This window comes from Protopterus annectens, chromosome 8.part0 (genome assembly GCF_019279795.1).
Source record: "Protopterus annectens isolate FY-2018-M chromosome 8.part0, PAN1.0, whole genome shotgun sequence".
NCBI lineage: Eukaryota > Metazoa > Chordata > Ceratodontiformes > Protopteridae > Protopterus > Protopterus annectens.
The window spans coordinates 1,949,564,140-1,949,576,942 of record NC_056741.1 but is presented as its reverse complement, the minus strand read 5'-3'; the positions used below and the strand labels follow the sequence as shown (position 1 = coordinate 1,949,576,942).

Genomic DNA, 12,803 nt, shown 5'->3' with positions numbered 1-12,803 from the left:
CAACACAGGACTACAGGCAACAAAAGCCTGGGGGAGCTAAATCTTTTCAGGAATGTCCTCTGTGACTAAAAGTAGAGATTATTCAGGAAGTTGCTCTAATGGCAAAAAGTGTTCTCTCCATAATGACAAGGTACAACTCCACCCTTCCAGCTTGCTATTCCAGTTATCCTAACCCATAGTAAACAATAGAAAAATCTGGCAGGCATAATGTAATGTTTACACATCACAGCACAGTGTCCTTTGATCGGTTTAAAGGGCAAATGTGGACAGATGCCAGAAGGAAAAGCATTTTAATTATGTAGTGCTCTATGCTGTAGTAATGTGTCTGTATCACTCTTACTTGTTACTATTGCTTAATAATTGGTTTCATAAAACTTTCAATCTATTATCTTTGGAAATCATCACCATAGTATTAACGGATTACTGCAAGGTTTACCTTTTTTTTGGGGGCGGGTAGGATAAATCTAAGAACTACTGTCCCATTAAACTAAAAGCATGGAAAGTTGTTGAAAGAATCTGGATGGAAAGGGTGACTGCTTTCTTACAAGGCAAGGTAATAATCTCCAAGAAAACATGGGTACATAGCCTGAAAAAGCCATTATCTAACCTGATCCACTTTCTTAAACTGAAAGAGGAACAAACTGACCAGCAGGTATTGCTGGATGTGGTCTCCCTAGACTTCAACAAGGCCTCTGACTTTGTCTCATGAAAGATGCTGATATGAATACTGGTAGGGCAATAGGTGGGATGACAACAGACTGAAGAGTTGGACTGCTTCACTGTTAAATGGCGGGATACAAAGGGTTACATCCTTAAACAGAAGATGGAAACACCACCCAATGGGCACCTGAGATTCTTTACAGACAAACACAAAGTACTGTTCCTAGGAATTAGCAATGCTTGTGAAGTACCAGCTGAGGAGGAAAATAGAAGAGGTTACAAACAAGCTGGAAAAGGAACTGCAGGTGTTGATCCCACCTAAAATGGATCACTGGATTGTGGGGGGCAGTTAACAGAATGCTGTGGTGCAACCAAAGAAACAGCTGCCAGAAGCAGAAAGATATATTCCTGCTCTACTAAGCCTTGGACATGTTCATACAGAAAATGACATCAGGCTGCTAAGGAGGTCTACAGACAAATGCATTTTTTTTAATTTCTCCAAGTCTTTTGAGTTTCTAATAACATAATGAGAATGGACCCCATTCCTAAGTCAAAGTATGATTAAAGTTCATGAAATTAGTATTGTTTCAATCTTTGATGTCAGCCAGTAGTGCTCTTCACAGCACCCACAATGTGCCCCGTAGTGACTCCTTCTGCAGTTCATATGGAGTTACATGTATTGGTAACATATCTATATACTATTGTAAATTCATTTTTATAAGACCCGTTGGTCCTACTATTATTGGAACTGTCTGGGTAATTTGCTTCCACATTGCTCTCATTTCTGCCTGCAGATCCTGATATTTTATGAATTTGTGTCATGTCTCTCTGTATGCAAAACACTGTAGTCACTGGGTGTGGCAATTTCAATCATCAGTGCTACTCTTGGACCACTATATGCAGTTTTCTAGCATCTGTCTTTTGAACTGTTGGTAATGGATGATCCCATGTGATGTAGACTTTTTCATTTTCTATGATGCTTTGTGGCTCATGTTTCCAGGGTTTTTCAGCCACTTCAATAACATAATGTTTGCACAATCCCCAGTGCAACAGCTTCAACACATTATTATGCCCTTCAGTATACAGTCCTTCTGCCATTAGTATGTCGCAACCAGCAATAAGGTGTGCAACTGTTTCCAATTTGGTTTTACAAAACCTACATTTGTCTGTTTCTCCCACATGTTCAATGGACTTTACAAACCAATGTGTATGCAGCCCACTATCTTGGGCCGCCAATATTAACCTTTCATCTATTAGTTTGAATTTGCCTCTCCTTAACCATTCCTGTGTTCATTTCTGATCAACATGAGGTTCTTCCAGAAGGTTTCTATATTTGCAGCTATATTTATGCTTTTTCCACATTTCTTGCCTTCTCATCTGATCCTTCACCTTATATTCTTTATTTTGTTTTTTTTTTTTTTTTTTTGGCACACTCAATTGCTGCCTAATTTTTTTTATTTACTTCTGGCTTGATTTCCATTCCTGCTTGACGCTGATAAGCTTCTGCTAAATTAAGCACAGAAGTCATCTTAGATTTATTCTCCTCAGGTTTCAAAACTTTCACTATGTTTGGTCTTGTGAGGTCAGCAGATATGTGTGGAGTCCATGATTGCAGATCTATACATATAATCAATTTCAAGGAGGCCCATCCCTTCTTCAGAATGGGGAATATATAATCTTGGTATGCACTGATTTTTATAAATCATTTGGTGAGCATGAAGAATCCTTCTTGTTTTCCTATCTAATCTATCCAACACGTTTTGGGGCCAGTCAATCACTCCAAAACTGTAAGTTAGGACAGGAAGAGCAAATTGGTTTATAGTTTGGATTTTATTCCTAGATGTCAGTGCTGTGTTCAGGATTAATTTAAGTCTTCTGAAGTATTCCTTACAAAGTTTTATTCACATTTGTTCGTGTTTTACTGTTGATCCTTCATCAATTCCCAAATATTTGTACACTCCTTCTTGTTAAAGTTCTTTTATATCACATGCTTGTCCCAAACTGATGTTTCTGCTAGCAGAATGGCACATGAGATGAGGAGGAAAGATATGACCAGAGAGAAGAGAGGCGCTACAAGTTTTTGTCATTCAAGACCAAAACCAGGCATAATATGAGTGCACAAGATTATGTAGCAGACATATGAAGGGGTCGTCCTGAAGATGAAAATGGGGAGTAGCAGTCTGCAGGGATCAGCTTATTCCCTAGAATGGTAAAAGTGCTTCTTCACAGACCGGGACTGTGAACCCATGTAGCAGATTATCCTCAAAGGGCTGTGGAAGGGAATTTATGAAAACACTGAAGATGGCAAGAAAGAAGATGGAGATGGAACAGAGTAAATGCATTGAAAGGGAAAACTATATGACAAAATGTAAATTAGAGAAACCTTTTACAGAATAGGTCAACAGAAGACTGAATTTAATAGCTAAACCAACTGCATCTTTAGAAGGTCTCATACAAAAGTAATGTTTGATGCTGCTTTGTTTTCAAAGCAGCAAGACATCGTGTAGCTTTGATTTCACTAATGGGCATTCATCAGTTTGTTACCCAGCACCAAAAGACAGGGAAAACTAGGGATCAGAAAAACAGGTCTCATGGTCCAAAAAGGGAAGAAAGAATAGGGTATGCCATGCTGTAAGGGAGACAGGTCAAAGTGCAAGAGCACTAAACAGCCACTGTGAAAAAAAAATAAGGAGAGACAGAGAGTGAGAGGCTCCCTGGAGTTCAACAAAGGCTTCTGACTCAGTCCCACACAGTGGGCCAAGACCTGGGAAATAGAACATTGAAATGTGTTGATAGGGTTGATTTAAGGACTTATTAAAGTGGGTACTGGAGTACAACAGGGATCTGTCCTGGATCCAATACAGATCTGTGCATTTCAGATATATATGAGAGGGCAGAAAGCATATCTACATTTTCACTGATGAAGCAAAACGTAACTGCAGTAGTGGAGAATGAGACAATAGTAATTTGTAAAGGCTGACCAGGCGGGTAAAAGGTGGCAAATGTCAGCAACATAATACGGTAAAGGATTGGGGAGAGGGTTTAATCATACCAGGGCACATACCTCTCAATCTCTTAAAACAGCACTGTCCAAGACCAAGAATACAGCGTCTATGGGACCTGACAATATCCCTGGTTGTGTTCTACATGAACTACAGAGTGAACTGGCACCTCACCTGTGTGCCCTGTTCATTCACAGCCTCACCTCAGGCTTTGTCCCTATGGAATGGCGCACTGCAATAGTCATCCCTCTCCACAAAAGAGGAGCGACTACAGACCCTGGGAACTATTGCCCCATTAGCCTCACAAGTCTGATATGCAAAGCTATGGAAAGCATCATTGTGGACCTAATAAACAAGGCTATAGGGAATCTTCAAACTCTGGATCCCACACAGTTTGGTTTTGTGAAGGGTAGATCATGCCTGGTCAACTCGGTCGACTTCAAGTCAATCACCAGAGCTGCGGATAAAGGCAAGGTGGTTCATACAGCCTACCTTGATCCGGCCAAGGCCTTTAATACCATTCCCCACTCCGGAATCATAGAAAAACTCACTAAGCTAGGCATAAACACCTATATCACTAGGTGGGTTGCAAAATGGCTCACAGATAGTACCCACAGTGTGAAAGTAGCTGACTCCAAGTCAGACTGCCCAGCAGTCACAAGTAGAGTCCCACAGGGATCGGTCCTGGGTCCTTTTCTGTTTGGTATCTACTTTCTCAGAAGTCCAGTGTAACACAAAGGGACTCTGGCTGACAAAGTTCTCAGATGATTGCAAGTTGGGAGCCATTATTAACTCCCCAAATTATGTTGACATCCTACAGAAAGGCCTCACGGAGACCAACGAGTGGTGTCAGAACCATGGCCTTAACCTTAATGCTAAAAAATGCGTCATCATCCCCTTTGGGAAAAACCCAGTTCCCATGACCTACCACATCGATGGTAGTCCACTGAACACAGAAGACATTATAAGAGATCTGGGAGCACAGGTTGAAAGCAACCTCTCTTTTGCCACCACATTGCCACTGTGGTCAGAAAGTGCTTCTATGTGGCACATCTCATTACTAAGGGTTTTGCATCCAGGAAGAAAGAGGGCATTGTCTCCCTCTACTCTTCCCTCATTAGGTCAATCAAAGTACAATGCCCCATTTGCTATGTACCTCACTAGACACCTGTAACAACTGGAGAGGCCGCAAAAGTACCTCACAAAGAGGATCATAGGCCTTAAAGTCTTGTCCTATATGGACAAACTCAAAAAACTCCCAACTATTCTGTGTCTCACAACGCCTACTTAGAGGCGATCTCTGCTTGACTTACAAAGCCATGTCTGACCCAGCTCTGTTAGAAATGATACATCTAAAGAAATCCCAATCCCTCCACACCACATGCTCCAGAGACCTTAACCTCATTACCACAGTCAACAGAACATGCTGGAGGGACAGGTTCATAACCTACAGACTGCCCATGCTATGGAACAAACTTCCCATACATGTCAAACAGAGCACCTCACCGGTCCTCTTCAAGAAAAATCTTGATGAGTGGATGGGAAATAGAAAATTCACCTCAGAGATAACTCCAGTGGCTCTACTCGACAGAGGCACTAGAAACTAAGGTCGGGTGGCAAGGCCAGGGTAATCCTATGGGCTAGGCTTGTAAAAGACTAGAGGGTCATTAGCCTAGAACACACCTATGAACCTATGAGTAAGGAATCTGGACAAAGCCATAAAAAAGTGGTACAAATAGGGACAATTTTGAAATACTTATCTTACAAACTTAGAAAGTTGATAGAATAACAGGTTTTGCATTAGCATGAAGTTTCTGAAGGGTATGAAGTCTAAAACCAAATGTCTGTCATTATTTTCTAACTTCAGTCTTTAAGGATTTGTCACTAATTTGCCAGACAGCCACAATTTTATGAAAAACAGACCAAACATATAAGGCAAAAATCTGGACATTCTGCAGAAATCTGTACAGTTGAGAGGTATGCCTGGACAGAACCACCAGGGGAAGAGTAAGTGGGTACTGGCAGTGGCAAATGAAGGCTGAAAGGGTTCTCTATGTATTGCTCCATTTAATGGAATGAGGTTTAGGTCAAAAATCAATTGACAGAAAGCCCACTGTATCAAAAATTTAAAAATTAACTGATTAGGGAAAATGTATCCCACCTCCATGTCCATGATGCTAATATAATCAGGTCCAGGAAAACTGCACCTTCCTGGGGGGGCAAAGAAATATCCCCCTTTCAGTGAATCTCTTTGAAAAACACTGTAATTAACTTTGTGTGAAAACTTCAATACACATACTTAGGAAAACTGGACTGCAACATATTACAAACCCAGCATTCTCATAAAAATCACTTTAGTTGCCTATGGGACAACAGCAGTACTGTTGCCTTTGCCAGAATTTTCCTCCCTACAATTACACACCACAATCAATTGTAGATAAATAAAGATGGAGCTGCCAGCAAAGAGGATTCCATGGATCATTCTTCCTTCCCTGGAGAAGATCTCAACATACCATCAGAAACACAATAGAGTAACAGGGAAAAAAAAAAGAAAAACTGCAAATGGTCCTACCTATTTTGTTTAATGCTCAAATGTTATGAAAGCACGTATTCAGCATAGAAGAGGACAAACAAGTAGCATGTAATTATGTAAATAAATTCAAACAAACACAATACAGTACATGGCTCCAAATGTCAATTATACAGTTAAGTGTCCAAATAGTCCAAAGTTTGTCCAGTGAGACTACTTTTCTTCCTCTAGTTATAGAGTAGGGAGTCCACTAATGCAGACTCTAGTTCTATACTAGACTGCAAGTCCATTAAGGTCTCTAGTGAATGCTGCTACTGTTGTAATGGGGAAGTGGAAGGTGGCTTGAGATTTTTCATTCAGTACTGGGAAGGTTGGAGGCTGCCTAACAACACCTTCATCTCTTCCTACAGCAATGGTTACCGCTTTTCCCCAGAAGCAATCATTTAGTTGGCTACTTTAAGAAAAGAGAATGTTCTTGTAATCAAGGCACAGATGCATATTCCTTTAGGGTCAAAGGACGATGACTCTTCTGAGCTGGCACAACCCAAATTCAGAGCCAAAACCTTAATCCTTGACTGACCACCAAATGCTGAGACTCAAATAGGAGGCAAACAGAGTCACTTAACCTGATCCGGGGTTTCTCATCAGTGCTATTTTATATGCTAATTAATAACTCATTAACTAGACAGCTGGACTGATCCAACCTGGACACTTCAAGAATAAATCTTGCCAAAGGTAAGGTAGGGGGCTTATTCACATTTTACTATCCTAGCCTGGCAGAAGTCTCTACCAATCTCATCTTTACTGCATTGGTACAAGGGCTTCATGTCTGAGTAAGAAGCACAGATGCACCATTAAAGTAGTTATCTAAACTGCCTTCCTGCACCTTTACTGTGTAGAAATGCTAACGTAAGGACTTGGACACATTAACAGTAAAAGCACTGCTGACTGCATCTTGTTTACTAGCTACAAAGGAATTTGTTTAATAAATGAAAGGAAATATAATAAGGTAAAAGTTTCTCTCACTAATATGCAACAATTTCAGACATGTTTTAACCCATTCATGGTTATTTGAACCTGGAGCTTAATTCATTTATATACATATATCATGTAAATAGAATGTATTTTAATATATTCTGTTCACACATGCACACACAAATAAGGTAATAAATCAAAGTATAGCACATAGAAATAATGGAGCTTACCTTTAGCATTGTCAGGCTGACAGTACCTTTAGCTGTCTTCCCACTCTTTGCTTCTGAAGAGCCATTCACACTGGATAATGCATCAAATACTCTCTCAATGATGCTCTGTTCGGCAGCCACAAACCTTGACAAGTGCTTCTGAAAGGAACTGCTTTCGGCATTTCCCATCACTCCAAACAGCCAGGAAGCCTTGCAAACACAAGAGAAGACAACCACCATTAATATCGGACAATAATTTGTGGACTCCTACAAATGTACATCGCCACTTTTCATGAAGCTGGAAGTCACAGCATCCTAGCTGAATGAACCAAGCAACCACCTAGCACAGATACTGGTGTGTGTCATGTTCATGTAGCAACATTACTTACAGATGTCAAATGTTCCATTTATTTGGCAGATAGGTAGGTGAACTGGCCCACTGGGGCCTTTTTCAGTCAGAACCTAATTACAAGATACTAGGTTTAGCTTACTGAGAAAGGAGACTACAACATTAACACACAACAGCATCAATGTTAAGAAAAAATAAATAAAAATTGAGACAACATTCATGATTTTATCACATCATATTACTACCTATATGTGAATATAAGTAGTTTCGGCATACATGGGGACATACTCCTACAGCACTGTTGCTTTTTCTTTGTCATTTTTTGGGAACTGACTCACTTTAAACTTTAAAAGAAGCAGTGAAGTAACACAACACTATTTATTTTAACTCTGTGTGTGCTGGATCACAGGACATACTAAAGCTAGCCTAGTTGTTCCAGTGCATGGATCGGTTTTCAGACACTTCTGCTCCAATTCATTACACGCCCTCTATTTGTACAGCTCATTTCTCAGTCTCATGATAGGGTAGGTTACCGAATTGCAACTCAACTACAGATAAGCACGCAGTCAAGTCTGTGACTACATTAAATAAGCACCAGCGAATGACAGTTTGGTCAAGCTCAGGTATACATAGGTCTCTCTCTCACTCTCTCTCAGACATCTCTCTCTGAATAGGTACAAGTAAAACATTTAATCACAGCTGTCGCTCCAATCATCTACGTTCTAGCCACAGAATTTAAGAAGGGACCAATCTACTTTGTGTCTGGATACCAGAATTATCCATAACCTCTTGCAGTTATATACACACAACTTCTGGATGAAACCTCACTAAAAATTAAAGCACAGCTAACTTGCTGATCCTAACAAATCTGGTTTGGACAGACAAGTTATCAGCTTCTTAACACAAAGAAATGCTTTCTTTTGATGAAAACAAGAAGCTATTCAGATTCAGATGTAAGATATGCAAAATGAACAATTCAGTTAAAATACACAGACTCTAAAATACACAACAGCCCTGCAATCCAAGCCAGCACAAAGGAACATAGTGACTACTGGACTGGTTGCAAAGGCTACCTGCGCCAAAAACAAGCTATTTGCTAAAACCAAACATTTCAGATAAACTCCACTTCTCCAAGTACATGGAAGAATACACACTGTTACCCCAAAATCTCTAGCAAAGTACAGTTCTGTACACTTAACATAAATGTAGATGTTCAAGTGTATTCACTGTTGCAGTCATCACATTTGGGTTATCCCTGCCAGGGTAGCCCTCGGCCAGTCCAAATACCAGAGCTTAGCATTTCTGTATCAGTTGCTGTCGCTTCAGGACTGACGTCAGGTCATCAGTAGTATAAAGTAAGGCAGCCGATGCCATTACATGAGTTTTCTTGCCCTAACCTGTCAGGAGCCCCCAAGTAGGAGCCAGGTTCTGGTGGAAGAACCCCACCAGTAGAAAGTAAATACCAATATGTCCCTTGAAAGGAAAGAGAAGGAAAAAGGGGGATGAAGGGAGGGAAACTAGGACTGCAACAGTGAATACACTCAGACATGTACATTTATGGTAAGTGTACACAACTGTACTATGTTTTTCATGTTTCACTGTTGCAGTCACCACATTTGGGTTGATTCCCAAAGCTGAGGAAATGGGTGGAGGCAGTTAAGGAAACTATGGGCTGGCTAGGATGCCCTGCAAGACTGCAGAGGCAAACCCTGCCCTGGATTTGGAGAAGAGAGGCAGGTGGTAATGTTTGGTAAAGGTGTGAACAGATGTCCAGGTGGCAGCCTCCAGGATGTCCATGGTGGGGACTTCACTGAGGAAAGCTGCAGAGGTGGAGGCTGCCCTGGTGGAGTGAGTTCTGACCCCCTTTCGGGGAGGCTTTCCATGTTGTTTGTAACAGAAATGGATGCAGTGTGCTATCCATTTGGAAATGGTTTGTTTGGAGATGGCTTTGTCTTCCGATCCAGCAGCAAAGCTAACCAGCAATTGATCAGACTTTCTGAAGGATTTAGTCCTGTCCAGACAGAATATGAGCCGTCTGTGCACATCTAGAGAGTGCAGGATCCTTTCCTCCTTATTCTGGGGATTAGAAAAAAAGGTGGGCAAATGAATGGATTTGTTGAGAGCCACACTGGACACTACCTTGGGCATGAAGGATGGGTTATTCCTGAAGGATACTGTGTCAGCATGGAAAATGATGAAGGGTTCCACAGCCATGAGTGCTTGCAGCTCAGAGACCCTTCTGGCTGAAGTGATGGCCAGCGGGAAAGCTGTCTTCCAGGAGAGAAATTTTAGCTCTGCAGAAGAAGCTGGTTTGAAGGGGGGCAGGGTGAGCTTCTCCAACACAAAGTTAAGATCCCAAGCTGAGATTGGTGCTCTTCTGGGTGGTCTCAAGTTGTTAGCCCCTCTTAGGAACTGTTTGATCAAAGGGTGTGAGAAAAAGGGGGTCCTCAGTGGGAAAATGAGCAGAGACAGCAGAGGCATGAATTTTAATAAAGGAAAAAGAAAGGCAACTGTGTAGCAGGTCAGCTAAGTAATCCAGGATGAGAGGGAGGGAGGGCTGTGCTGTGTTGACTCCCTTAGCCTGAATCCAGGTGCAGAACCTTTTCAATTTGTCAACATAAGAATTCTAGTGCTAGGGCATCTGGCCTTACGTACAACATCTAGAACCTGTTTACTGAGGTTGTCAGATTGATCAGGGGATAGGGAATAAGCCAAGCTGCCAAACTGAGTGTCTGCAACTGGGGATGCATGAAAACCCCTTCCCTCTGGGTCAGCAGGTTTGGAATCTGAGGAAGATGCCATGGAGGCAGAGGAGACAGGCTGCGCAGCAAGGGGTACCAGTGCTGGTGAGGCTAGTCTGGAACTATAAGGATTGTCCTTGTTTTTTTTCCTCCTTTATCTTAAGCAGTACCCTGGGAATGAGAGGTAGTGGAGGAAAGGCATAGACTGAGCCAGGGGAAGGAGAGGGCATCCACTTTCTAACCCATCCAGTGATGGTCCCCGGTGAAGAATTTGCTGAGCTGATGGTTGGTGTGGGAGGCAAAGAGGTCGACCTTCAGGGTGCCCCAATTCTGAGTTATTAGGGTGAAGGTTTATCTGTTGAGCTGCCACTCGTGTGGGTCCAGAAGATTTCTGCTTAATTGGTCTGCCAGAGAGTTGAGAGAACCTGGTAGGAATTGTGCTAGCAGGTGGAGTTGCATGGCAGAGGCTGTGTTAAAGGGTCATGGCCAGCCTGCATAGAGGGTAGGAGCGAGTTCCTCCCTTCTTGTTGATATACCACATCACAGTAGTGTTGTCTGTTTTGATCAGGAGAGCCCCTGGGGAGAGAAGGGGCTTGAAAGCTATCAAGGTGTGCTGGACAGCCATCATCTCTTTTTGGTTGATGTGCAGATGGATTTGCTGTGGGCTCCATTGGCCCTGTATGCACCTGCCGTCCAGGTGTGCACCCCAGGCATAGTCTGATGCATCTGTGGTGAGGGTCTGGGTGGCGGGGGGTGGTGAGAAAGGTAGTCCCTTGTTGTGGGAGCATGCTGTTGCCCACCAAAGGAAATCTTTTTTGAGGCAAGGAATTGAGTCTCCAGGTCTTGAGAGTTTTGACACCAAAGGCTTTTTAGGTACCACTGAAGTTTTCTCATATGCAGTTTGGCATATGGAATGAGTAATATCCAAGATGCCATGAACCTCAGAGCTCGCAGGATTTTCCTTGCAGAAAGCTGGGGTCTGGTGACTAGTTCAGAGAAGTAGGCTGTCATGAAAATTTGCTTTTCTGATGTAAGGAATGCCATTTGGGGTGCTGTGTCCAGGCTTGCTCCCAGGAATATAATCCTTTGGGTGGGCACCTTTTTGGATTTTTTTTCGTTGATAGTGTACCCTAGGGAGGTTAGTAGGGACTTTACAAAGGCCAGGTGCTTGAGCAGCTTTTCCTGGCTGTCTGCCTGAATTAGGCAGTCGTCTAAGTATGGGTAAATCTATATATTCCTTTGTCTGTAAAAGGCAATGGCCGGAACCAGACATTTTGTGAAAACTCTGGGAGCAGTAGATAAGCCAAAGGGAAGCGCAGAGAACTGAAAGTGCTGAGATCCTGCCCTGAAACTGAGATGAAGCATGATTCCCTGATAGGGATGTGGAGGTAGGCCACTTTTAGATCCAGATGTCCTTGGAGAGCATGGGTAGCAGCTGCTGGAGGGTGAGCATTTTGAATTTTGGGATCACCAGAAAGGTGTTTAGACTGGATAGCTCGAGGATGGGGTGCCAGGTGCCCTCTTTTCTGGGTACCAGAAAAAGTCTGGAGTAGAAACCTTGGCCTTTTTGTTTTACAGGAACGTGCTGTACTGCCCTTATAGAGACTAGGGAAAGGACTTGCTTTTGTGCCTCTACTCGCTGGTTTGGAGGTAGATCTGGGAACCCTTTTGGGGTTGGAAGGGTGTGGAAAGAAAATTTTTATCCCTGGGAAAATATGTTGAGAACCCAGTGGTCGTTGGTAATGGTGGCCCAGGTGCTTGCATGAAAGGAGAGTTTTCCTCCTGGGGTAAGTGAAGGTGGGCAGAGGTAGAGGTGGAGGTGAGTCATTGTGAGTTCTTACCATAAGGGGGTGGCTTAGAATTCCCTGGTTTTGAAGTGGAGCTGATCCACTGCTTTGATCTCTGCATTCCCTGTGGCTGTTGTCTGGGGGGGTCTGGTTCCCCAATGTCTGGGATGAACCGGCTTAGAGGGAGCAGGAAAGGACCAGTGTTAGATGGGACAATGTCTTCTGAACCTGGGTGGCTGGAACTGTAAAAAAATCCTTAACAGTCTGCATAGATTTTGCTTTTTCTTCCATCTTTTTTAAGACCTCTTCTGCCTTCGTACCAAATAAGTTGTCTTTGTGCAAGGGGGCATCCAACAATTTAGATTTGACATGGTCTGGCAAGGGCTGTTCCTTAAGCCATGCACGCCTTCTAATGACAGATCCAGTGACTGCTGCCCTGCAAGAAGCTTCCAGGGCATCAAAACCACAGTGCAAGGTGTGTTTAGTTACTTGACTTGCAGAATGCATTAACTCTTGTAACTCTTTAGATTCTGCACAAGCAGGAAAGGAA

The 12,803-nt window shown here is 42.6% G+C and overlaps 1 protein-coding gene across 2 annotated transcripts in view; it reads right to left on the bottom strand.

Moving 5' to 3' along the window:
• Positions 1 to 12,803, bottom strand: part of MEAK7 (MTOR associated protein, eak-7 homolog) — a 167,985-nt gene that overhangs the window by 99,821 nt on the left and 55,361 nt on the right. For both annotated transcript variants that reach the window (XM_044081470.1, XM_044081471.1), the window contains one exon: positions 7,398 to 7,586. In XM_044081470.1, the coding sequence (XP_043937405.1) occupies positions 7,398 to 7,565 (168 nt within the window). In that variant the 5' untranslated portion in view covers positions 7,566 to 7,586. The remainder of the gene's footprint in view (positions 1 to 7,397; positions 7,587 to 12,803) is intronic.